This window comes from Copidosoma floridanum, unplaced genomic scaffold (genome assembly GCF_036245765.1).
Source record: "Copidosoma floridanum isolate Cflo_tuat_1 unplaced genomic scaffold, Cflo_Japanese_pri ptg000004l, whole genome shotgun sequence".
NCBI classification, from domain to species: Eukaryota; Metazoa; Arthropoda; class Insecta; order Hymenoptera; family Encyrtidae; genus Copidosoma; species Copidosoma floridanum.
In genome coordinates, this window is record NW_028321881.1 from 24,315,814 (window position 1) to 24,341,035 (window position 25,222).

A 25,222-nucleotide genomic window follows, 5' to 3' on the forward strand; every position below is an offset into this window, starting at 1 on the left:
TCCATCAATTACGTACTCATTTAGGTGACGAGGCTTTAGACTTAATCAAATCTATTCATTTAGCAGAAGATCAATACCCTACAGCTTGGCAAACTCTCATCGAATATTATGATAGTCATCGTCGTATAGTTAATAGCTATTTGTCTAGCATTATGAATTGTAAGGCTATGAAATCTGAGTCTGGTACCGAGCTTAAACGGATTTATAAAGAAATGCTGAATCCTATGGGCTCACTCCAAGCTATGGGTCGTGACTTAGGAAGTAGCGATTTTTATATTGCTACAATAGTTAGTAGGTTTGATGCTTCAACGAATAAAGATTGGCAAAAGTTTCTCGGTAGCGGGTCCCAACCTCCTATTCTAACTCAATTAAAGCAGTTCCTAAATTCTCAAATCATAACATTAGAGGCTTGTGAGAATTTATCAATTAAACCTCAACTTAGCAAAATTAGTAGTAAATTAGCTATTGTAGCTTCTCATCAGTCAAACTCCGATAGTGAATTAGTAGCTACTAAGGACACTTGCTTAACCTGTAAAAGGAAACATCATACCCTGTTGCATATTTCCAAACCCTAGCAGGTTGAATCTTCTGAGGCTTCTCAAGACATTGATTCTCATGCACTTTCGTCTCAACATTGTGACGTACCTCAAGCCGGCCATCATAGTAAAGATTCTCTCTCTAAAGGTATTGGTGTACTATTGGCCACTGTTCGTCTCTATGTCCTGGGCCCCACAGGTATTAGATTGATGGTAAGGGCTTTGGTGGATCAATGCTCCCAGTGTCCAATCGTTTCTGATACTCAATGTACATTGTTAAAACTTAAACGTCAATGCTTAAATATCCCAATTAGTGGTTCTGGTGGTACTTCAGTTGGTATAGCTAAGAGTGTAGTTGAATTTACTATTTCGCCTAGGTTTCCTTCGGAGTTTAAGCTGTCCGTCACTGCTAAAGTATTATCTTGGGTTTCTTCATATCGGCCACCTGTTAATTGATGTGTTTCAAGTTTTAGCCATTTGGAAGGTTTAGTAGCTGATCCTTGTTACACAAGTATGAATAATATTGATATCATACTTGGAGCTGATGTGCATGCTTAAATAGTCGAAGGGTCAGTCCGGAAGGACAAACTTAATGAGCCTATTGCTACTCGTACTTAATTAGGGTGAATTCTCTCAGATTCTATGGGTTTCGAGAAAGCAACTAGTGGTAGTGCAGTTTCTTTGCATTGCGCTGAAGAGGATCAACTTATTCCCTTGTTGAAGCGTTTTTGGGAAATAGAGGAACTCCCTGTTGATCCAAATTCTCTTTGGACAAGGGATGAGAATGCTTGCGAACAACATTTTATTGACACCCATTACAGAGATAGCACTGGTAGATATGTAGTTAGACTTTCATTTAAGACTGATCCGAAACCCTTAGTTAAAGAACGTGATGCCGCTAAGACTCTGTCTATCACTATGAAGAAAAATTTAGAGCGTAGATTTCATAATAACTCAGTATTGTTTGATGCTTATAGTTTGTTCATGCGTAAGTACATCGATCTTAATCACATGGTGAAGTTAAAACTCGATGAGACCAATAATTGTTGGTTCTTACCCCACCATGGAGTAATTGAACTTGCAAGTACAACTACGAAACTCCGTACCATGTTAAATGGTTTATCTAAATTAAAAGCGGGCATCTCTCTGAATGATTTACTCCATGTTGGGCCCAATTCGTTGTGTAATCTTTTTGATCTTGTCACTTCTTGGAGATCTTACAAGTTTGTTTTTTCGTCTGATATCGAAAAGATGTTCCATCAGGTTTGTGTAGATGAGATTGATCAGAAACATCAGTGTATCTTTTGGCGCTTCTTCAGTTTAGATCCGGTTTTAGCTTACTAATTGAAAACCGTGACTTATGGCCTAGCTTTTTCTCCGTACCTAGCTTGTAGAGTGATCCAAGCAGTTGGCTAGTGATTACGAATTTGAGTTCCCTTTAACGTATCCCATTTTAATGAAAGAAATTTATATGGACGATGTTGTGTCAGGAGCTCATTGATTAAGTGACGCAGTAGAGAAATGAGATCAGCTCTTAAAGGTTATGTCATTGGGTGGTTTTTCCCTTAGGAAGTGGTCTTTGAATGATCCAGACGTTTTAGCTGGTTTGCCCAGTACACTTTTAAAATCTTCACCCATTATTCCATTGAATGAAGGTGATTCTTCGGTAGAAGTGCTCGGCATCGTCTGGTATTCTAAAGAAGATGTTTTTAGTTTTCAAGTTAAATTTCCTTTAGTACCGACATCATGGACCAAAAGAGCTGTACTCTCCCGTATAGCTATATTATACGACCCACTTGGTTGGTTAGGACCTGTCGTTATTTTTGCTAAAATTTTCATGCAATCTCTGTGGCTTCTTAAATTAGAATGGGATTCGTTGATACCAGAGAACTTATTATTAGACTGGCTTCGTTGGTTTCAAGAAATCCAATTATTTAATCAAATTAGAATTTCTCGTTGGACTCAATTTTCACCAGTTGTTCAAGTTATAGAGCTGCATGGTTACGCTGATGTTTCTAAACTAGCCTATGCAGCGGTTTCATATCTGCGTGTTGTTGCTAATCAAGAAGTTTATGTTTCACTTTTATCGGCTAAAGCAAAAGTAGCCCCTCTTAAAACATAAAGCGTTCCGAAGCTCAAACTTTGTGCTGCCCAATTGTTATCAAAGTTAGTTCACCATGACAGTCAAAGTCAGGACCACAGAGTAAATACAGTCCATCTGTGGTCTGATTTAAAGGACGTGTTGTATTGGTTAAGTTCTCAGCCGTCTCGTTGGCCTACTTTTGTAGCTAATCGTTGCAGTAATATCATGCAGTTAGTTCCTACAGCTACGTGGCACCATGTTTCAGGTAAGAGCAATCCAGCTGACATAGCCTCTAGAGGCGTTTGTCCCGCTAAGTTACTGGAGCATTCGTTGTGGTTCGAAAAACCTCTTAAGATTCATCAGCTATCTGCAGAGTACCTTGTTTTTACTTCAAATAAAAATTATGAAGTTCCTACCGAAGTTTCTGATGCTGTCTCTCATCATCAAAGTGCTAAACCTGAAACTTGGGATCTTTATTATCGATATTCAACTCTAGAAAAGCTTTTAACAATTACTGCCTATTGCCTTGGATTTATTTTAAATAAAACAAGAAATGAAAAAAAATAAATAAAACAAGAAACAAAGAAAAAAAAAAAAACAACAAACCAGGGGGGATGAATGGGTCATGGGACCCACGGTAAGAACGAAGTTCTTTAAACATGACATAAGTGTAAAGCACAATTTCTCAGGTAACAAGGGGGTCGCCAGACCCATAGAAAGAACGAAGCTCTATAAACGTTAGTACTGCATTCATGTAGTTCACTAAACAAAAACTTGAAAAACGAATAAAAAAAAAAAATAAAAAAAATAGTTTAGTACTCACGATGGTTAAACTTCGTGAGAACGTCGTGCATAAATACAGTACTCACAAAGTTCAACCATCGTAAGTACTGAACTATTTTTTTTATTTTTTTTTTTTATTCGTTTTTCAAGTTTTTGTTTAGTGAACTACATGAATGCAGTACTAACGTTTATAGAGCTTCGTTCTTTCTATGGGTCTGGCGACCCCCTTGTTACCTGAGAAATTGTGCTTTACACTTATGTCATGTTTAAAGAACTTCGTTCTTACCGTGGGTCCCATGACCCATTCATCCCCCCTGGTTTGTTGTTTTTTTTTTTTTCTTTGTTTCTTGTTTTATTTATTTTTTTTCATTTCTTGTTTTATTTAAAATAAATCCAAGGCAATAGGCAGTAATTGTTAAAAGCTTTTCTAGAGTTGAATATCGATAATAAAGATCCCAAGTTTCAGGTTTAGCACTTTGATGATGAGAGACAGCATCAGAAACTTCGGTAGGAACTTCATAATTTTTATTTGAAGTAAAAACAAGGTACTCTGCAGATAGCTGATGAATCTTAAGAGGTTTTTCGAACCACAACGAATGCTCCAGTAACTTAGCGGGACAAACGCCTCTAGAGGCTATGTCAGCTGGATTGCTCTTACCTGAAACATGGTGCCACGTAGCTGTAGGAACTAACTGCATGATATTACTGCAACGATTAGCTACAAAAGTAGGCCAACGAGACGGCTGAGAACTTAACCAATACAACACGTCCTTTAAATCAGACCACAGATGGACTGTATTTACTCTGTGGTCCTGACTTTGACTGTCATGGTGAACTAACTTTGATAACAATTGGGCAGCACAAAGTTTGAGCTTCGGAACGCTTTATGTTTTAAGAGGGGCTACTTTTGCTTTAGCCGATAAAAGTGAAACATAAACTTCTTGATTAGCAACAACACGCAGATATGAAACCGCTGCATAGGCTAGTTTAGAAACATCAGCGTAACCATGCAGCTCTATAACTTGAACAACTGGTGAAAATTGAGTCCAACGAGAAATTCTAATTTGATTAAATAATTGGATTTCTTGAAACCAACGAAGCCAGTCTAATAATAAGTTCTCTGGTATCAACGAATCCCATTCTAATTTAAGAAGCCACAGAGATTGCATGAAAATTTTAGCAAAAATAACGACAGGTCCTAACCAACCAAGTGGGTCGTATAATATAGCTATACGGGAGAGTACAGCTCTTTTGGTCCATGATGTCGGTACTAAAGGAAATTTAACTTGAAAACTAAAAACATCTTCTTTAGAATACCAGACGATGCCGAGCACTTCTACCGAAGAATCACCTTCATTCAATGGAATAATGGGTGAAGATTTTAAAAGTGTACTGGGCAAACCAGCTAAAACGTCTGGATCATTCAAAGACCACTTCCTAAGGGAAAAACCACCCAATGACATAACCTTTAAGAGCTGATCTCATTTCTCTACTGCGTCACTTAATCAATGAGCTCCTGACACAACATCGTCCATATAAATTTCTTGTAAAAATAATAATAATGAAATTAAATGACATCTGAACAAATAAAATAATACATTAAAAATAATTAAATGAAATATGAAAAAAAATGAAATAAAGGAAATACAAAAGAATGAAAAAAAAAGTAATGAAATTAAATATGAAAAAAAAGAATAATTTATGAAAAAAAAGGGAATGAAAAAAAAAGATTAAATATGAAAATAAGAAAAAAATTAAATAAAGGAAATACAAAAAAATGAAAAAAATGTAATAAAATAAGATATGAAAAAAAATAAAACAAGAAATAAAAAAAAAAAAAATAAAACAAGAAACAAAGAAAAAAAAAAAAAAAACAACAAACCAGGGAAGATGAATGGGTCATGGGACCCACGGTAAGAACGAAGTTCTTTAAACATGACATAAGTGTAAAGCACAATTTCTCAGGTAACAAGGGGGTCGCCAGACCCATAGAAAGAACGAAGCTCTATAAACGTTAGTACTGCATTCATGTAGTTCACTAAACAAAAACTTGAAAAACGAATAAAAAAAAAAAATAAAAAAAATAGTTCAGTACTTACGATGGTTGAACTTTGTGAGTACTGTATTTATGCACGACGTTCTCACGAAGTTTAACCATCGTGAGTACTAAACTATTTTTTTTATTTTTTTTTTTTATTCGTTTTTCAAGTTTTTGTTTAGTGAACTACATGAATGCAGTACTAACGTTTATAGAGCTTCGTTCTTTCTACGGGTCTGGCGACCCCCTTATTACCTGAGAAATTGTACTTTACACTCATGTCATGTTTAAAGAACTTCGTTCTTACCGTGGGTCCCATGACCCATTCATCTTCCCTGGTTTGTTGTTTTTTTTTTTTTTTTCTTTGTTTCTTGTTTTATTTTTTTTTTTTTTATTTCTTGTTTTATTTTTTTTCATATCTTATTTTATTACATTTTTTTCATTTTTTTGTATTTCCTTTATTTAATTTTTTTCTTATTTTCATATTTAATCTTTTTTTTTCATTCCCTTTTTTTTCATAAATTATTCTTTTTTTTCATATTTAATTTCATTACTTTTTTTTTCATTCTTTTGTATTTCCTTTATTTCATTTTTTTTCATATTTCATTTAATTATTTTTAATGTATTATTTTATTTGTTCAGATTTCATTTAATTTCATTATTATTATTTTTTATGTTTCATTTTTTCATATTTCGTTTTTTTTTTTTTCATATTCAATTTCATTACTTTTTTTCATTTATAACAGTAATTATTAGCATTATGGTAATGCTAAAAAAACCTCATGTTTAATGAAAATCGGTCGGTATTTATATACAAATATTTAATGCGTAATAACGCGCCTTATTATATTTAATCTACATAACCATATTTATGCTAATTAATTAATTTTTTTTTTTTTTTTTTTTTTTTTTTTTTTTTCTTTCCTTCAGATGTATCATTTAGAAAACAAATACTCAATTTATCATGAATTAAATGTAGTATCAGTGAATGCATATAAAAATGGAATATTATAGTTACGAACCATAAGATAAGTATAAGAAACCGGGTTAATATAGCCCAGCGCTCGTAGCAGAGTGGGTAAGGTACAGGACTCATTTGCAGGAGGTCGAGGGTTCAAATCTCTATAATGGAAAATGTTTTTTTTTTTTTTTTTTTTTTTTTTTTTTTTTTTTTTTTTTTTTTTTTTTTTATAGAATTGTCAAAGAAAAAAATTGAAAGTGAAAGAAACATTATTGTGGGAAAATAAAATTAAAATATGTTAAAAAATTAATTGCTTGGGAGTGTGATGGGGAATGGTGGGTAAAGGTGTGCAGAAGAGTAACACGGCACGGTTGACAGATATACATATATAGTGAGGAGAGGGGAAGTGTGTAGAGAACAGTTGGCGAGGGGGACGGGGTAAGAGGGGAAACTGGAGAGGAAGAGATTTCTGATTCAAAAAAAAAAATCTGTCGGTTTTAAAATTCCAGCCCCCCGAGTAACGCGACATAAAGAACTTCGTTCTAATAAGCTGTATGTTCCCATCTTCATTAAGTCTCAATTAGATTTTTTAAATTGAGGCGTCATAATAAATAGTTTTAGTGCATGCCCTACTGTTCCTGAACTCTATAATGCTGAACTCCTGATGGTTCATTTGCATCAATTGATTCATTTTACAGCTGAATTTCATTTGCTCAATTCAGTCACTCATTCTGTCGATAAAGTTAAGCTCAAACTTCCATCAAATAGTTCGTTGATCACGTTAAAATCGTTAGTCAAAAATCAACTTATTAGAGTTGGGGGTCGTTTGAGTAATTCGTTGCTGCCATTTGAAACTAAGGATCTCTTAGTGTTGGCGGCTCGCGATCATTTTACTGAATTGGTCATAAACTATGCTCATAAGATCACCTTGCATGGCGGTCCTCAACTTACTTTGAGTACTATTTGTCGGGAGTTTTGGATTATCAGGGGACGACAGAGGATTCGTTCAGCTCTTGTAAATTGTATCACTTGTAGACGGTACTCTGGCCCTAACTTAACTCAACAAACGGCAGACTTACCTAGTGCTCGAGTTTAACCTGCACACGCATTTCTGAAGACTGGAGTGGATTATGCCGGTCCATTTTTAGTTAAGATATCTAGGTCTAGAGGTAGAGGTACTACCAAAGGTTATGTAGCCGTTTTTACTTGTATGTGTACCAGGGCTCTTCATTAAGAAACAGTAGAAGATTATAGTTCTGACGCCTTTATTGCTGCCTTCCAGCGTTTCATTTCTTGTCGAGGCCATTGCTCCGATCTGTATAGTGATCGTGGTACTAATTTTGTGGGTGCTGATATTGAATTGCGTAGAAGGTGGTACGAGTTTAAGGAGTCTAAATCTTTTCAGTATCAAATGAGTTCCTTGAAAACTCAATGGCATTTTAATCCTCCCGCCGCTCCGAATTTTGGAGGAGTCTGGGAATCAGTTGTAAAGTCGATAAATCATCATCTTCAGCGAGTAGTTGGTAATCAGATTTTAACTTTTGTCGAATACTCCACACTGCTTTGTAAAGTCAAAGTTTGTATGAATTCGCGACCTCTATCTTCTTTAAAAGATGATCCTAGTGATTAAGACGTTTTGACCCCTGCCCATCTGCTTAATATAAAGCCAGTGTCGCTGCTACCAGAGCTAGATTAAACTGATGTTAAAATTTCATGTTTACAACGTTGGAAGTTAATAACTCAACTTTCTCAGCATTTTTGGCGTCGTTGGCATCAGGAGTATCTTACAAATTTGCAAAGTAGATCTGAATGGCATCATCCACAGAGATCATTAGAGGTAGGCGATTTGGTTTTGATTAAAGGTAAGAATACTCCTCCTAGTTGTTGGGTGTTAGCTCGAGTTGAGGAAACTTTTCCAGGTCCTGATCTATTAATTCGCACTGTTCGCGTTCACACTGCTACCTCTACCGTTGTCCGACCAATTTCCAAACTTGTCCTTTTACGGATGAATGAGGATTTGTAGTTTGATCAACAATCTTCCTTCTCGTCTTGTCGAAGCAAGGGAGGGGGAATGTTCAATATTGAGGTCCTAAGAATTAAGTTTACGCACTTGATTAAATCTACCAATTAGTCACTAGTACGCCGAGTTTCTAGACAACAAATCGCAGTGCGCCGCGTCTCTTTAGTTAGTCAATAGCTGTGTAAAGTAAGCAGCGGCTTGCTCTTTAGATGTAGCTGCTCAATGTGTATAGCCAGTTCGTACTTGGTCGTTGAGCAAGGTGCACGCACCTTTGCATGAGCACACACATACGCCTCTTTTTCAAAGTTTTACACACGCACTTTAACGATCAATTTACTGCCGTTCTTTATAACTCGATTACTGCTATTACTTCTCGTTTCAATTATTCCGAATCTTTACCTCAGAATTGTGAAGTGTTTGTATTAATATTATTAATTTTGTGTTTCTATTCAATAAATACGTTTAAGAGTGTTAAATATAAATCAGTTTTATTTACTTAACATAGAAACACACTCCCTCTCCGATACCTAACAGGGCTTATAAGCTCTCAAATATTAAAATTAGAAGCCTATGGGTAAAAAGCACAAAAACCTGTCTTAACTAGCCATACTAGTGTTCCAAACCCAAAATCATAAAGGTATGATAAAGTGCAATCTATTAATTACCAGACAACTGTTCCTATCCGAGCAAAAACTGTTTGTTGTTGTTGTCAGAAAAAACACCAGCTGAGAAGTTGCCAAATAAATTTTCAAAGATAAATCTCAGGGAGATAAAAAGAGTTTACTTAACATAAATCATTCGTGTTTTAACTGTTTAGGAAGGCATTTCATAAAGAATTGCACCCCTAACTATAAATGTTCGATTTCTAAAAAGAGACATCATGCTCTTCTCCATAAGGAAATAAAATCAGTAGATAGTAGCGGTACATTTTAATTAGATGGTAACAAATAATTAAATTTACATAAAAGGCCAATACTTCAAGAAGTTTGGTACGATCTACGTGTACAAACTACACTACTTCACCTATTTTTCTGGTGACATCTAGAGTGTACGTAGTTGGTCTTAATGGTTGTAGAATTCTAGTGCGAGCAATAATTGACTCTTGTTATCAAAACCTACTTCTTTCAAAATCTCTGGTAAAGATGTTAAGATTAAAACGAGCAAAGTCAATGCTTCTCTTGTAGGAGTTGGTGATTAGGTCATGATGGTAGCTAAGAAAGCGGTTGATTTCACAATTAAACCTCATTTTGATGTAGAGCTCACTCTACGAGTAAGGGCTCTTGTTGTCTCTAAGGTGTCGTAATATACTCTTTCTAGTTTTAAAAAGCTTACTGCTGATAAGCGTTTAAGCATTAAGAATTGTTGGACCCAGTATACTACAAAAACGATCCAGTTGATTTTTTGCTGGACGCAGTTACTCACGCTGATATAATAGATGGTAAGATTATCAAAGGTGAACCAAATCAGAATATTAAAACTTTGTGCAAGATAATAAGACTTATGGTCACATTAAATTACCTTCTGAAGGAAGTTTTAATCATTAATGGGTATTACCTTACCATAGAGTGCTTAAGGAGACTAGCTCTACAACTAAACTTAGAGTCATTTTTAATGGTTTATCCTCGACAAAGGATGGGAATTCTTTTATTTCTTGTCTCCATGCCAGCCCTTACTAATTTTCTTACTTATTTGATCTTGTTTTTAAGTGAAAAAATTATTAGTATGTTCTAGCTTCTGATGTAGAAAGAATGTTTTAACAGATAGAAGTCAAGAGTTCAGACCAGAAGTTTCAAGCCATACTGTGGAGGGCTTCTTCATCAGACCCGCCTATAGTGTACCATTTCATTACAGTAACTCATGGTTTAGAAGGTTTTCTCTACTTGGCCTTGAGGATTCCTAAATTATTAGACAAGATTATTGAAAGGAAGTATCTATTTGGTAGTAAATATGTAGTGAATTATTTAGAAATGATTGGTACATTGACGATTTTCTATCAGGTGGCCATGCTTAAGAGAAAACAAAGAGAAAGATAAATGAACTCAACAAAATTTTTAGTTAAGTTTGCTTTCTCTTGTGCAAATGGACTTTAAATTATCTAAATATTTTAAACTCCTCACCTGAATCAGTAAAAATACAGAGTATCGTCAATTTAAGAGACCATAAAGAATTTGTTACACTGTTAGGTTTGACGTAGATTCCTAATTTGGATGGGTTCACATTCAAGATTAGCGAGACTTGCAGTGGCTTTTTATGGCCTAATTGTACTATGTTTTCAGAGGTGGCTGAGTTCTTTGACCCCCTTGGGCTACTATCTCCTGTTTTGATAAAACCAAAAATATATTTACAAGAGCTCTGGATAGTCAAATCTTCTTAGGACAAAAAATTGCAATCTTAAATTAATAATGTATGGCAAAAATGGCTAGATCAAATACCTAACTTGTATAAAATTTCAATGCAGTGTTTAAGCAACTAGAACTACATGTATGGGCTTACTTCAAAAATGTTCTCTATTGGCTTCAGGCTCTTTCTTCAAGATGGCCTACTTTTGCGGCAAATAGATTTACTAATATCTAATTTCTACTTAAAACTTACCTTATACATCCTTAACTAGAAGTGTCATTTGATGAGACCTCTCAGTTAGAGAATAGGTCTGATTTTAAAGTTCACGTCTTAGAAAATATCTCGATTAAAGACTTCTTCTACAGACATTTAAGCCTCAGGAAGTTAACTAGAATTACAGCCTACATTTTAAGGTTAACATTTGATTGCCGTTCTGGTATCGTTGGAAAATTGTTGAGGAAATTTGATAATGTACAAGTAAATACTTAATATATTTACACAAGTTTGCGTTTACCATTTTCAAACCTACATAGCACGATCAATAGTAATTTAAAGTGGCTCTGGATTTCTTAACTAAAAATGCCAGACTTTTTTGGGTACATTAATATCAGAAATTGCATTTTAACTCCAAACTGGCTGTTTAAAAAAAAAAAAAAATTATACTCTGAAGACTTAATTGACTTAAAGGGTTGGAGTATGTTGATCGAGTTAAATCTGTTCTTACAATAAGGTTTTTTAAGAGTAGGAGGTTAAATAGGTCAGTCTTTAAACACATTTAAATAAAAACATCAGGTAATACTCTGTTCCAACGATCACTTTTCTAACTTCCTTATTAATTATTATCACCTCAAATTTTCTCACGCGGGAGCTCAATTAGTTTTAAAGTCAATAAGAGAAAATTATCGGTTACTGCGTGGTTGTCAAGCAGTTTGTGATCATATTAATAGATGTATTACTTGTAAAAGTTGTGCTAGAAAAACTTCAACTTAGTATATGAGTGACCTTCTAGAATTAAGATTACAACCGGAAACTCCATTCTTTAAAACTGGAGTAGATCTAGCGGATCCCTATTATGTTAGACTAGAAAAAACTAGAGGCCGAGGTACTCAAAAGGGGTATGTCATTGCTTTTGTTTGTATGATTACTAGAGCTGTAGATCTTAAAATCATTGATGATTATTTTTCGAAGTCTTTATTGGCAAACTTTCATCGTTTTACGGCTTGCCGTAGTCGTTGTGCAAAATTGTTTAGTGATAGAGGGACAAGCTTCATTGGAACTGATAAGGAGTTAAAACTCTTATTGAAGGAATTTCAAAGTTTCACTCAGCTAAATTATCAATTTTTAAAGTTTGAAACAGATTAGTATTTTAATCCTCTGCCAGCACCCCATTTTAGTGGTACTTGATAGACAGTAGTTAAATCTATAAAGTTTGATCTTAAAAGAGTTATAGAAGAGCAAGTGCTAACAACTATCGAGTGCATGACTCTACTTTGCCGCATAGAAGCGTGCCTTAACTCCAGACCCTTAGTACACCAGAGAGATAACCAACATGAGCTTGAGCCGTTGACCCCTTATCAATTTTTGGTAACAAAGCCATCTTACATTGTTCCAGAACCTTAAATAACTACTAAAGAATTAACTCCTCTAAAACGTTAGATACTTGTGTCGATTAGCCTGCAGCAATTTTGGAAACGCGGCTCCTCTGAATACCTCAACTCCTTACAGTCTAGACGAAGGTGACACATTTAACAACGTTCTATTAAAAACGGTTATTTAGTGGTAAGTAAGAACGAAAACTCTTCACCAAGTAAATGACCCGTAGGTAGAATAGTAGACAAATTTCCAAGAAAAAAATCTTTACCAAGAGTGGCTCGCGTGCATACTGCTGTTACGACTTTCGACAGACCTATTTTAAAACGTGTTTTTTTAATCACCACTAAAAATTTAGTTAAGTTATTTCTTTTTTATAAGGTTGTTATTTTAGAAATTTCTAAAAGGCAGCGGTCCTCTTTAGTTCTTATTAGTAAGACAGCGTTAGCTATCAGTTTATTGATAAAAATTGATATCGGTATATAATAAACAATTTAAGATTACAAGCCACTTTTATTCTAAGATTAAATTTGTTGTATAGACTAATGTAATATTATAGTTTAAGCAATAAAATTAAGTTTGAAATTTACAGAATAACCTATTATAATTTAACCAATCATAATTGATAGTAAATATTTAAAATTTATACAATAAGTGTAAAGTCAAATCACCATGAGTTAAAATAATTGTATTAGCTGCCTGTCAACGAAACCAATTATTTAAAATTTGATATCGCTCATTTTTTTGTTTTATTAACCCGAGAGATAAGCTTATTTGGGGTGTTAACTAATTTTTTTTATATGTGAATAAAGTTTATAACCTTCATTTTTTTTGATGCTTTTGAGCTCTCGACACATCAATCTGGGAGTCTGTATGATATGCATAGGTTTATCATTAGCTTAGTTTGCATGAGTGTAGCAAATCTATCGTTGCACTATAGTTTATAAAGCTTGAACGCGTGCATCAGAGCGTTTCTGCTATGTAGAGCATTTCATATAAAAATGTGTATAGGTATATTTTTTACTGGCCTTATGCGTGCGTCTGCCTATTTACGGCCAGTTAGTCTGCTGCAAGCTCTCATTCATCATGCTACACGTTCTCTTTCATGAAAGTACCAGTTCCACGTGCCACCTCACATAACGTGGCGTCTTTCTCGCTTAGTTGCCACTTTGCGTTCTTGCTCGCTTCTAAATTACCATAATTTTGCTGTCTTAAGCTCTCGATATCTATGGAGATGTATGTTATTACTTTTTTTTATTAAATTATCTTGTACTTATTAAAAGTGAGACTATTAATTTTGAAACCTCATAGTGTTATGTAAAAACTCATTTACCGAGCTTCGTCATATTTCTTTGGCCCCATTAAGATTTTTTCATTGCCATTAACACGGTCATAGCCAGCTGGCTGCAAAATTTATACCGTCCACCTAAAGATTCAATAATAAATAATAAAAATATCTGTCACATCTTTTTATTGTATTACGTATACAATAAGAAAATCTAGTAGTAAATGATAAAAAGAAGCTCTAACAGGTCTTCTATGCTTTATATGACAAAATACTCCGATGGATAAAACTGCACTATTTAGTAGTGCTTAAAAGCGCTTCCCTCGTGGAAGACCAGTTTTCATTTTAGCTACAGTCAGACTGTTGATGCATAAAATTCTTTTTATTAAATAATTATTGGTGCATATTGCGCATAAGCACAACAAGTAAGGTTGGTATTAAAGCATATAAATAAATTTTTTTTCCGCAAGACCGTAAACAAACTCAATGCAAATACGTACGAACTTCAATGGTCGATGCCTTTATTCAGAATAAAGATATTTGATATCACCAAGATAGAAATTGTTTTCAATTGTGATCGTGTAGAATTCAGTGAAATTATTGGCTCAATCCACCAAGTTATGTAATTTGCAACTAATAAATAAATTGTAGAAAAAAAACATACAAACAATGTACAAAAGTCAAATTAAAGTTTTTTAATAATACTAAGGCTATATATATGGCTGACACAGCTTATGTAAAAACGTAAGGATCCATGTAAAAATACGTTAAAAACAGTGATGTTTAGTTAAATTTCTTTTTAATTCTTGATCACATCATAGATTTTGCTGGATCTATTGTACTAAACCTTGTTACTTAGTACCACTTCATTTCTCATGGATATTGAACTCAAACTTTTTTTTTTTAGAGCGTTACAGTATTAATATGTTTTTCTGAACTTCAATCTCTTACAGGAAACGACGAGAAATTTTCTCTGCAACATTTTTGTAGGAGCTCCTAATTTCAGACAATTTTCGGAATATGTTAAATGTATGGAATTTTCAGAAAACTTGTCGGGTTACCGATTCCTACAAGTTTTTTACACAGAATTGTGTTGGACCACATTTGTCATATTGTTTGTTATGTTATTAAAGAGTTGTTTTAATATTAAACTTTATTACATTAATCCAAAATTAAAGCTTCTTGATTCTGACGACGCAATAATAAGAAATAACAAAAGTATTGATAGTTTAAATAACGCATATGGTATAAAAAAAATATAACATAATAATGGTAAGAAGAGAAATAACTATTATAATTGTTACTATCAAAAAAAATTAGCTTAATTTTAGAGTTAATATATATTTATTATAGTTATTTCCATGATTTTTATTGACAAAAAAGACACTTATGTGGTCAAACTAATAGTAACAATAAACGAAAATATAGTTGTTTAGAGTGATCTTTTAAATAGCAATAATTATAATAGTAACTATTTTAATAATAAGAATTAATCAACTAATAATAGTATTAGAAATAAAAAGAACTAGCTTACTTACATAGATATTAAAAATTATAATTATTAACAATATAATGAATGATAAAAGAGTTGTTCAAAAGACATTATAATTTTATAAATAAATATAGAAATTAAAATAAGAGAAACAATAAAAACAACGAAAAAGTAATAATAAAAATAATTATAAATATTATTTTAATAATACAAAAGCATATTTGAAAACAATAAAAATATTACTATAAACCACAGAAATAATCGTAGTAATGAAATAATGATACAAAAAATGTTGAGCTCAAGAATAATAGTAGTAAACAAAATAATAATAATAATAATATAAATACAAAAGATTATAACAATGCAAATAGTGCTGATAATAATAATTAAGTAATTGAAATAAAAATTACAAAAATAATGATGATCATAATTATAAAAATAAGAATGATGGTTATCATAGCATTTAGTCGATAGTAAATACTGTTATAGTACTGATGTATACTTTGACTCTGATATTAAAGATAATCATTATGGTTATAATATGACTGAGGACACTAATTATAATAATGACAGTTATAAAACTCATTGTTATTATTACTATTATTACTATTATTCTTAGTATTGTGATAATAATTTTTCATAGTATTATTATAGTTGTTATTATTATATTTTTATCATTGTAATAGCAATAATTATTATTGGTATGGTTATAATTGTTATTTATATTTAATAGTTCTTATTATCATGGTTACAATTTTAATTATTGTAGTTTTTTTATAATGATAATTATAAAATTATAAATTGTGATTATAATTATATTATCAGTTATAGGAATAATATAAATTATAGCTACTTTAATGTTGATAGGAAAAGTACTTGTATAATTAAAAATATGTTAATTTTGATAATGGAAGTGATTATTGGCTTATAAATGATAATACTCAGCATATTGACTATCGTTACTGTCAGAATAGTAATGATAATCATCAAAACGTTTATTATGATATCTTTTGATGTTGGCAATGATAATAATCGAATCGGTTAGGATGTCCATTATATTAATAATAATTGTTAAGTTAATAATAAAGGTTTTTACAGTTATAATATAGTAGCTTTGATGAAGACCTTAGTAGTTACAGTATTTTTTTTAATGTAGACACTGTTGATGTTGTAATGAATAAACGGTAAACGGTGACTTTTGTGATAAAGATGATAACAAAAAACTCTATTATGTAAATAAATTAAGTAATAATGATAATAGAAATTCTTATTACTGCTGTTATGTTAACATTATTATAATTTTTATTATTAAGTAAAGTTATCGTAATTTTCACAATTATACTGATACAACGAATAATAGTAATGATCATAGCAATAATAATTTTAAGGATAACAATGGTGTAAGAACTTATTTGTCATTAAAGTTTGTAGAACTACTTACCATAATAAATACAATATCGTTATCACTTCTTTGAAAAAATCATTATTAGTTTCATTTACTGCAATTAAAATTATTCTAACATACTTTTTTTAAAGATAATTCTAGTGCCTTATACTGCGACAAAAAATCTTTCTGTACGATACCTGAGTCCGAAAAAAAGTACAATTACATCACATCACAACACATTATGTTCTAAAGGATATAGGCACAGAGAAGCTTTACGTTTTGCTTGATAGGTTTAATGCATGCTGGCATGTTAATTTATTTAGCGAGAATAATCTAAAGGCTGAAAAATCTAAAGGCTCGTTATTTCGGATAAGAGCAAACCACTCTTCCCAGACTCTGTCGTCACTCTGACCCTTATGCATGCTGGACAAGCCCAGGAATATTTCTAAGAGCCTGATACAAACTTAGTTAAGAGAAGACATTTGTCTCTTAGACAACCAGTACAGATTTCATAGAAGGCAAGTTTTGGTCATGAGTGTGGCCAAAATTTTTTAGTTGTTTAAGAAAATATGAAAGCACTTATACAAGACAAGGAGCGTGTACGTGCTGGTGACTCTTAACGTCGAAAATACTTTCAACATGGCCAAGTAATCTGGCACATGAAGGGCTTTGAGCTGACAGAAGGTGCTAGAATACTTTAGAAAAATACTTCACAGCTACCTTCAGGATCAAATACTCTGGTACAACACCAAGGACAAACGAGGAGAGAGGTGCCTTGCGGCAGCGGTTGTGCAAGGCTTTGCCCCTGTTCGTGACCCTCAGAACTTAGAGTATGACTAAGTCTTACACCATACAATGCCTTTGGAAAACAAGTTGACAGAATTAGCTGAAGACGTTATATTGCACGTCTTCACACATTTGTACAAAAAAAAAAAAAAAAAAAAAAAAAAAACGTTATGGGCTTCTATAAAGTCATTTTAAGACCGATATTGTTACATATTTAACCGGTTTAAAACATTACTACAACACTTCTACAACAAACTAAACAGTTTAATTACAATTCACTATCTTCCATGTAGATAATAAAATACGTTGCAAAATGACATAAAATTTTGTAGCATTTCAGGCTCTAAGTTATTATTTTTGGGGACAAAATCTACGAGTTTGCCAGCCTGTAGTTCTTGCTCACTATTGTATTACAACTAAAAATTACTAAAAGTATTTTCAGCCTCCATAGAAGGATTCATTATTGTTTTCATTATTCCTTCACCTTATACGTATTTAAAAGTAGTACGGTAAATCTGTGATAAACTCCTTATTCTTTTTTATTATTTATTCATAAGTAAATTTTTAAGCAACTCTGAAAAATATTTATTTGAACTACTTATGATACTTAAATTTTGAACTAGAACTACGCTAGGGTAAAAACGCCTTTACCTTGTTACTTTACGGATGTACAAATATAAAGTTACCGTATAATTTAATATTTCCTATTAGATTAATTATTTATTAATATTAAAGACTCAGTCATTGTACCACTGTGTCACTAAATTTAGAATTGATTTAAACTTAATGAATTAAAGTAATTACTGTTTTAAATTATTTAATGGTAAACAATAGCTACATACCTTATGAGCTTCACCAACAATACCAGCTTCATCAGTATCCAAGATTGCTGAAACACTTCCAAACATTTGAAGTATAAATGGTTTTCTGTTCATTAAATAAAACTGCTTCACTGCATATTCTATAGTTGTTGTAACAAGTTTGTTTGTTTGGTGTGTTGAATAGAGCTGGAGAAGGCAAGGCATTATAAGAAAGTATCCATTCGTTGAAAAAATATTTTTAAAACTGTGAGCTGCATTAATATAGGTCGCAATAACATAGCGCAGTATGCAAGAATCTTCACTATGTATTATTAAAGCACCGTTTAAGACATTTAAGAACAGATGTATATCTCCAGAATAGGCGAAATTTCCTGCCATTGCTTCAAACATGCGAGCTATCAATCGAACCCACATGAACTTGTGCAAGACATCTAGAGCAAGAAGTTGCTGCAAAAATGTATGTCTGTATTTTAGTACTTAACAAAAGTTTTTTAAACTATAAAAACAGTATGCTGCATACTTTGGTAATTACGTAGATGATAGCAGCTTAACATATTTTTTGCATCATCTACCATGATGTTACACAATTAAGTAAATGTTTATAAACTAATAGGAACTATACAGTCTTCTGAAATTTGTTATCATACAAGTTTTTCTATAAAATAATCTCTTATAAAGTATCTTAATCTTTTTTGACAAGCTCAGTAAAATAACAGTTATTATGTTTTCATGTCATATTAAAGTTAGGGCAAACATATTCATAATATAACTGTAAAATATAATACCCATGTTTATTCAAAACCTACAAAAAATATAAGGAATTCAATAGTCAAATCTTATGTGATTGAAGGCTTAAATCAAAAGCTTTTATGGATCATTCATGATCTACACCAATAAACTGGCTACTCAAAAAATAAATGGTTACTTAGTAAGAAAGTGTATTACTGTTCTAATCTATCTATGTACTATTCTCATAACATAGTTGCAACCCACAAAAAGGTCAGTGTAGAGCAGTGGTACTTTTGCTTACTATTACATGATCTTCTGGTTAAGGATTTTTAGTATCTTTTACACTTTTTACGCTTTTTTTTGTGTATCGTTTACATAGTTTTTCCGAAAATTCTTTAAAAAAAAATGTATTTTATGCTGCTTAATGGCTTTTATTATTCTCAGACTTTATGTTTCTTTGTCTTACTTTCTCATGTCTTTTTGATAACCTTTGCATTTTTTTGAAATCTTACAATATTAATTTTCACCATCTGTTAACTCTGTCTTACATTACAACTTAATTTTTATGTATAGAACTGTATTCGTAATCAAACTTTTAGTCTGATAATACACATGTAAGTCGTACTGTGTAGTTTAGCAGTCTTTGCAACTGCACGAAATACAAAGAGGCATTTTCTTGCTACTACAACATCTATTAATGTCATATAAAGAAATAAAAGCATTTATTTTGTTTTAATTTTGTTACGTATTAATGCACTATTATTTTTCTTGAGCCCAAAGTACACAAATATTTACTTTCTTTAAAATAAACAAATTAACTATTGCATAGTATAGAATATATATAACTTATCCTTGTGAGAAGCTTAGAATAGCAGCACTTAAAATTTGGTTAAAAGATTCTCAAGGTTTTTTTTAACAAGAATTGTCTTAGTACAAGGAAGTTTCGTAATTATATAAAGAAGTTAAAAAAAGACATAGAAATTTTTAATAACTCTAGTCCAAAAAAAAAAACAAGAATGATTTTATAATACGTTTCTTCGGTTGTAAGAATTATAACAGTTTTACTGGTAAAAAAAGCAAACTGATTTGTCATCTCATATATAAAATGGTTTCTGACGTCAAATTGTAAGCTGATTTTTCCCACTTAAAAATCTCATCTTTCCATTAATAAATTTTAAAATTGTTTTGAGCATACATTTAACGACAATCGCGATTAAATGATTTACGGGTATATCTGCATAGCATAAAAAAAATAATTAAGGTACTTCGCGACCTAAGTTTATTGAGTGTTTAAAAAATACAAATTACAAGCACAGAAAACTGTTATTTTCATTTGTTTAAAATATGTGTATTAAGATATTTACAGTTAAGGATACAAGGTAAAATCTGCTTACAGATTGAATATTATGCACACTAAGTCAATAGTGCACGAATATATGATGGCTACGGTAACAAATTATTTGCCAATCAACTATAAAATAAGCTTTAAAATAAAAAAAGTAGTATCCTATTTTTGTGGGACTAAAACGTGGTAACTTGTTGAAAACTGAAACCTAAACCTTTGCTAAATTTGCAGAAGTCCAGACTATCATGCGTTAGTAGAGCTAAGGTTATGACGAACTTGCTAGATATGGACAACGTAAGTGTAAGTATACCTGTTTAATAAGTTGCTAGGCATATTCTTAGATATTTAGTAGTAGACCGTCTTACGTGTAGAAATAATGCAAGTCAGACTGTAAACAAAAAAATTGATGCTATTCATGGCCCAGCTACCAGCTCCCTACTATATACGCTGTCGTACACATGATGCACAACTCCATTAAGTGTGTGATCTCTTATTTCCAAAGACTTATAGATTTCGCTCCGCGACCATTTACCTTTGACAACCTAAAAAGCATAAACTCCTTAACTAAGTAACTATTCATGGCACAATAGCACTTCATGAATACTTTAAGTGATTGAAGGCATCATTTTCAAACTACAGTTTGTACGTTATCACTAACGACAATTTTGTCTAGAAATATTTATAGAAAAAGCAGAAGACTACATTCATATAAGTGCTTATTCACGATGTCATCTTAAATAAAAATTACCCTGAAAATGACGAGTTTTTCTTGCCATGTAAGTTGGCGTGCTTGCTTTTTAATCCAGCACAAAGTTTCACCTTACGACTTTGACTTGTCACCTTAGACGTTACCGTGCGATTTTTGTACGCAAATAATCTTCTCATGTAGTAATTGTTACCATATTAAACCATATTAAAATAACAGTATCCTTTTCTATGCACTCGTTTATAAGGGACATACTTATACTATTAGTTTTTTCTTATTACACTTTTAATTGTAACCTAACATTTAATACGTAAATTAATCTACTTATACAAATTTATCTTCAATCTTCAGTTGCATTAATTTATCCTTATATACTAATACTAAATTGTATGATTTTTATTAAATCTCATTAAAATATTCTCAACTTCAAACCACACTTTTTAGTTTAAGACAATGTCGTGACCAAAGGAAGCTGGAAAACAACATAGCTAATTTGGTAAATTTAACAATTTTATAATTTTTCAAAAGTCAGTGCATAAGCACACGATCAGTGAGAGCTAATCTAGAAGTCAGAACAAAAGATTCAAAAATGTTGGATGCTGGTCTGTACAGTAAATGCAGTCTGTAACAATCGTTATTACGATATATACTAAGACTGATGTTAAGACCAACGGAACGTTGCTCAAGCCAACACTTGACATTTTTGGAGTTCTTATTCTTACTCCTAGATTAGCTTCTACTGATTGTGTGCTTATGCACTGACTTTTGTGACGTGGCAAAATTTGCTTTGCAATTTTGTTTGCCACGCCACAGTTGACGCCCCTACTCGAAAGCTAGATAACGATGCTGATGTATACAGCCTTTTCCGTGTGCTCTGTTGTAGCGAATTTTCCATCAGGAGAAGAAAGGACGAGGCGCGAAGGGCCAATGGGTCAAGGTAGTATGAAGAGTGCGTATGGAGATTTTTGTGAGTGCCGCGGCGGCGACACGAATGAGAGAGATCGGTGGATAAGGTAGGGACTAGGTAGGTAGGTCAAAAGATAGTTAGTTGACCTACCGAGCGACGAATTGGGGACGGACGCGACTGATGAGTTCAGTGGGTGTGAGACCACCGAGCGCGAGGGTAGGAGAGACTACGTGGAGCAAGAGAGCCGAGTGTACAGCGAGTATTAAGTGCGAGAGAGAAAGCGAGTGAGAGAGTAAGCGGGAAGAAGAACCCGGAAAAATAAGCCTGATCCCGACCCATCCGACCCTGAACGGCGGCCATCTTGAGACGAAGCGTCCTCCCGTGACGACCCAAACCGAGCCCGAGGTGAGAAGTGTACCGGACAGCAGGCGAGAGAGGCTTAGGTATCACACAGCGTCGACTTCCTGGACTGCGACCCTCGACGCTCATGGTGGACTGGTCTTACTGTAAGGAAGCACGGGATTCGCCAAGGTACTGTGTGTGGGTTACGCGGGGACGTGGGAAAAAGATCGTTGGCTATAGTGATAGACGAGAGAGAGAGAGAGAGAGAAAGAGAGAGAGAAAAGGGCACGTGAGACCGAGAGCGAGTGAGTAGTCGCGTAGTCGTGGTGTGAGAGCGGGACGGATCGAGAGCCGGTGTCGGGGCGCTGTGAGCTGTAAGGCGTGTTTGTGACCGTCTCCGGTCGCGACGGCAATCTACGCCCGGGACCTATAGGTTACGCCGACTGTGAGTGTGGGGGTGTATAGGTACGGACAGGCTACCATGCCGAGGGGACCTGATGCCAGACCAAGAGTAGTGTGAGAGGGAAAGTGGGCGTAAAGGCACGTGAGTGTATGTGCGTGTGAGCGGACTAGCGTGGCTCTCCGAGCGCACCACTGGCGTTGTGGTGGCGATCGAGGGCCTGCGCCATAGCATCGGGACCGAGAGGAGGTACGTGAAATGATTGTAGATAGTGATTGTGTTTATTTCAATAAATCTGTAAAATAAAGTCAACATCGCCTTTGTGTTCATTTGCCCAGACGCGAATCCCCTTTTGAGACAGGTCCAGTGAAGGGGCAAAGAGGGAGAGTGTTGTCGAGCAGAGACGTATGAGAGAGAATAATGACGATATTTCCTCTCCAACGGTAAGTCACCTTGGGAAATGTAAGAATCCACGTTATACTTTGAATAAATCATAAAAATAACTGGGAGGAGAACTACATTTTTTTAAAACAACTTTATCTAACTCCTTTATTTATCTTTGTGTTTATTATAAACAAATTAGTACTGTTATAAGTTGTCACACAACGTAGATAAAAGAAGCAGCAGCTTTCAACTTTTACCAGGCCAGTGATACCTAGATGTCCTTAGCAATACTTTCCTAGTGTTATGCACGGATATCATCCATTGAGAACTCTCTAAGATGCACTCAAAGAATCACTGACAAAAAATAAGTATAATAAAAGGACCGGTTAAAACGAATAATAAAATAAACACAACGACTGCGCACAGGTTGTGTGGGTGTGTGTGTGTGCGTGCGCGCGAGTGTATCTGTGTGTAAGTATTCACATTAAGCACAAGAGCTCGACGCGATCATGACGCCACTTAGGGAGACTCGTGCAGGTTAACAAAGTGTTTATCCAAGATCAACTTTCTGTGGTACTTGTCCTTAAAGCAGCACAAAAAAATAGAACAAAAAAAAGCAACGGAAATAGTCACAGACAATGCAAGAGAGACAAACTCACAGCAGCAGTAACAATAACAAAAATAACAGAAGATCACTTCACGCGTGCTTGCAGGTCCGAGATAGTGTGAATGCTATTCAGCTTTTCTTCCTATTTCTCTTTTTCTCCTTCTGTGCCGTGCTATTTTCTTGACTTCTTTTCCCTAATTCTAATAGACCACCTAAAGTGAACCTATGGTTCTTTACCGTTACACTCTTTGCCTCAATATTGAGTGCAGTGGTATTTGACTCTACCTTTTTAGGTGCTTAACCGGAAGAGATGCAGGGAAGTTTATTGTGAGGTGTAAAGAAACCTGTAGTTGCAGTTCGTAAGTGACTGTTTATTCGAAAAAGGGAAACAATAAAAAAAGAGAAAATGAGCAAGGATGGATGTTTATGAAAAAAAAACCTTAAAAAATAAAAACAATCGGTAGGGAAAGCTTGGGTACCCAAATATAAAGTGATTCTTATATTAATTTCTTCAGCAGACAATATTTTAACATAAATACACCGTCTGTCAAACAATATTGTATAAAAAAGTAGTTAAATTATCGTTGGAATAAGTAAATAAACGTACATAAGGTGCGGTTTTACTAAATATTCCAATATTTGATAAACGAAGAATCATAAAAAATATACTTCGTAGTTAACAAAAATTTGAAACAAATTAATGACAAGATGTACTGATGACATCCCTAACATTATGCTCCCATATGTCACATACTATTGCGCACTTACTCCTAGTTCCTATTTAATAACCACAGTATATTTTCATCTGAAAAGCTACGAAAAATTATTCTATTGTACTGCTTTATCTTGGGTAGAGTAATATAACATACCAGTTAATGTCATTTTAGAAAATTTCTTACGCATGAAATATTTCGAAAAGATATTACTAAATCGTAAAACGTATGATTGAAATAGCATAAGAAATAACGACAAAAAAGGCGTAGATTGTTCAACTATACCTTTTTTCATACATTTGATTTTGAAAAGCTCTTAACTCTTAACTGTAACTTTAACGATTAATCACATAAAGGTGCAATCAGGAGAAAATAATCTGTATACATCTCCTAATTTTTTTTGTATACTAGATTATTTTTGAACGATCAACGTTTTCAATTTTGTAATAGATCTATAAGTCAATTTTTAACTGAAACAAGAAAGAAAAGGTTAAGTATGCATAAGATCACGTATGTTAGTATATATATTTTCCCATAATAATACATCTTAACAAAACTGAAAGGTTATTCAGTTTTCACCGTTGACTTCATATTTTAAAAGGAATTTTTAAAGCTCTTATACACGAGCAATAAAAAAAAATTCTTCCTAAAGAATCTATAGCCTTGAAAAGTTCTGAAATCAAAATGTCAAAACAGTCAACTTTTTTTGTTGTTAGTGCAGTATTGTGTGAACCACTCGTAGTATAATACCGTCAAGTACTTGTACTTCAACAAAATCCAACTAAGTAAGATTGACTTTTGGCTTCTCTTGTATATAAACTTTTTATTAAATAAATTAAAATGATGCCCTAAAATTTTTATTTACTTTCGAAACTGCAAGAGAATTGTCATACAAAATGTGTGCTGTGCCAGAAAAAAAAGTTGACCGCTTTTATACCTTGATGTCAGATTTTTTAAAGGCTACAGA

At 33.3% G+C, this 25,222-nt stretch overlaps 1 protein-coding gene across 1 annotated transcript in view; it reads right to left on the reverse strand.

The window, feature by feature from the left end:
• The window catches only part of LOC106645530 (protein unc-80 homolog), a 676,041-nt gene that overhangs the window by 457,975 nt on the left and 192,844 nt on the right, over positions 1 to 25,222 (reverse strand). Inside the window, exon 9 of the mRNA XM_089596422.1 lies at positions 18,144 to 18,569. Within this exon, the coding sequence (XP_089452548.1) occupies positions 18,144 to 18,569 (426 nt within the window). The remainder of the gene's footprint in view (positions 1 to 18,143; positions 18,570 to 25,222) is intronic.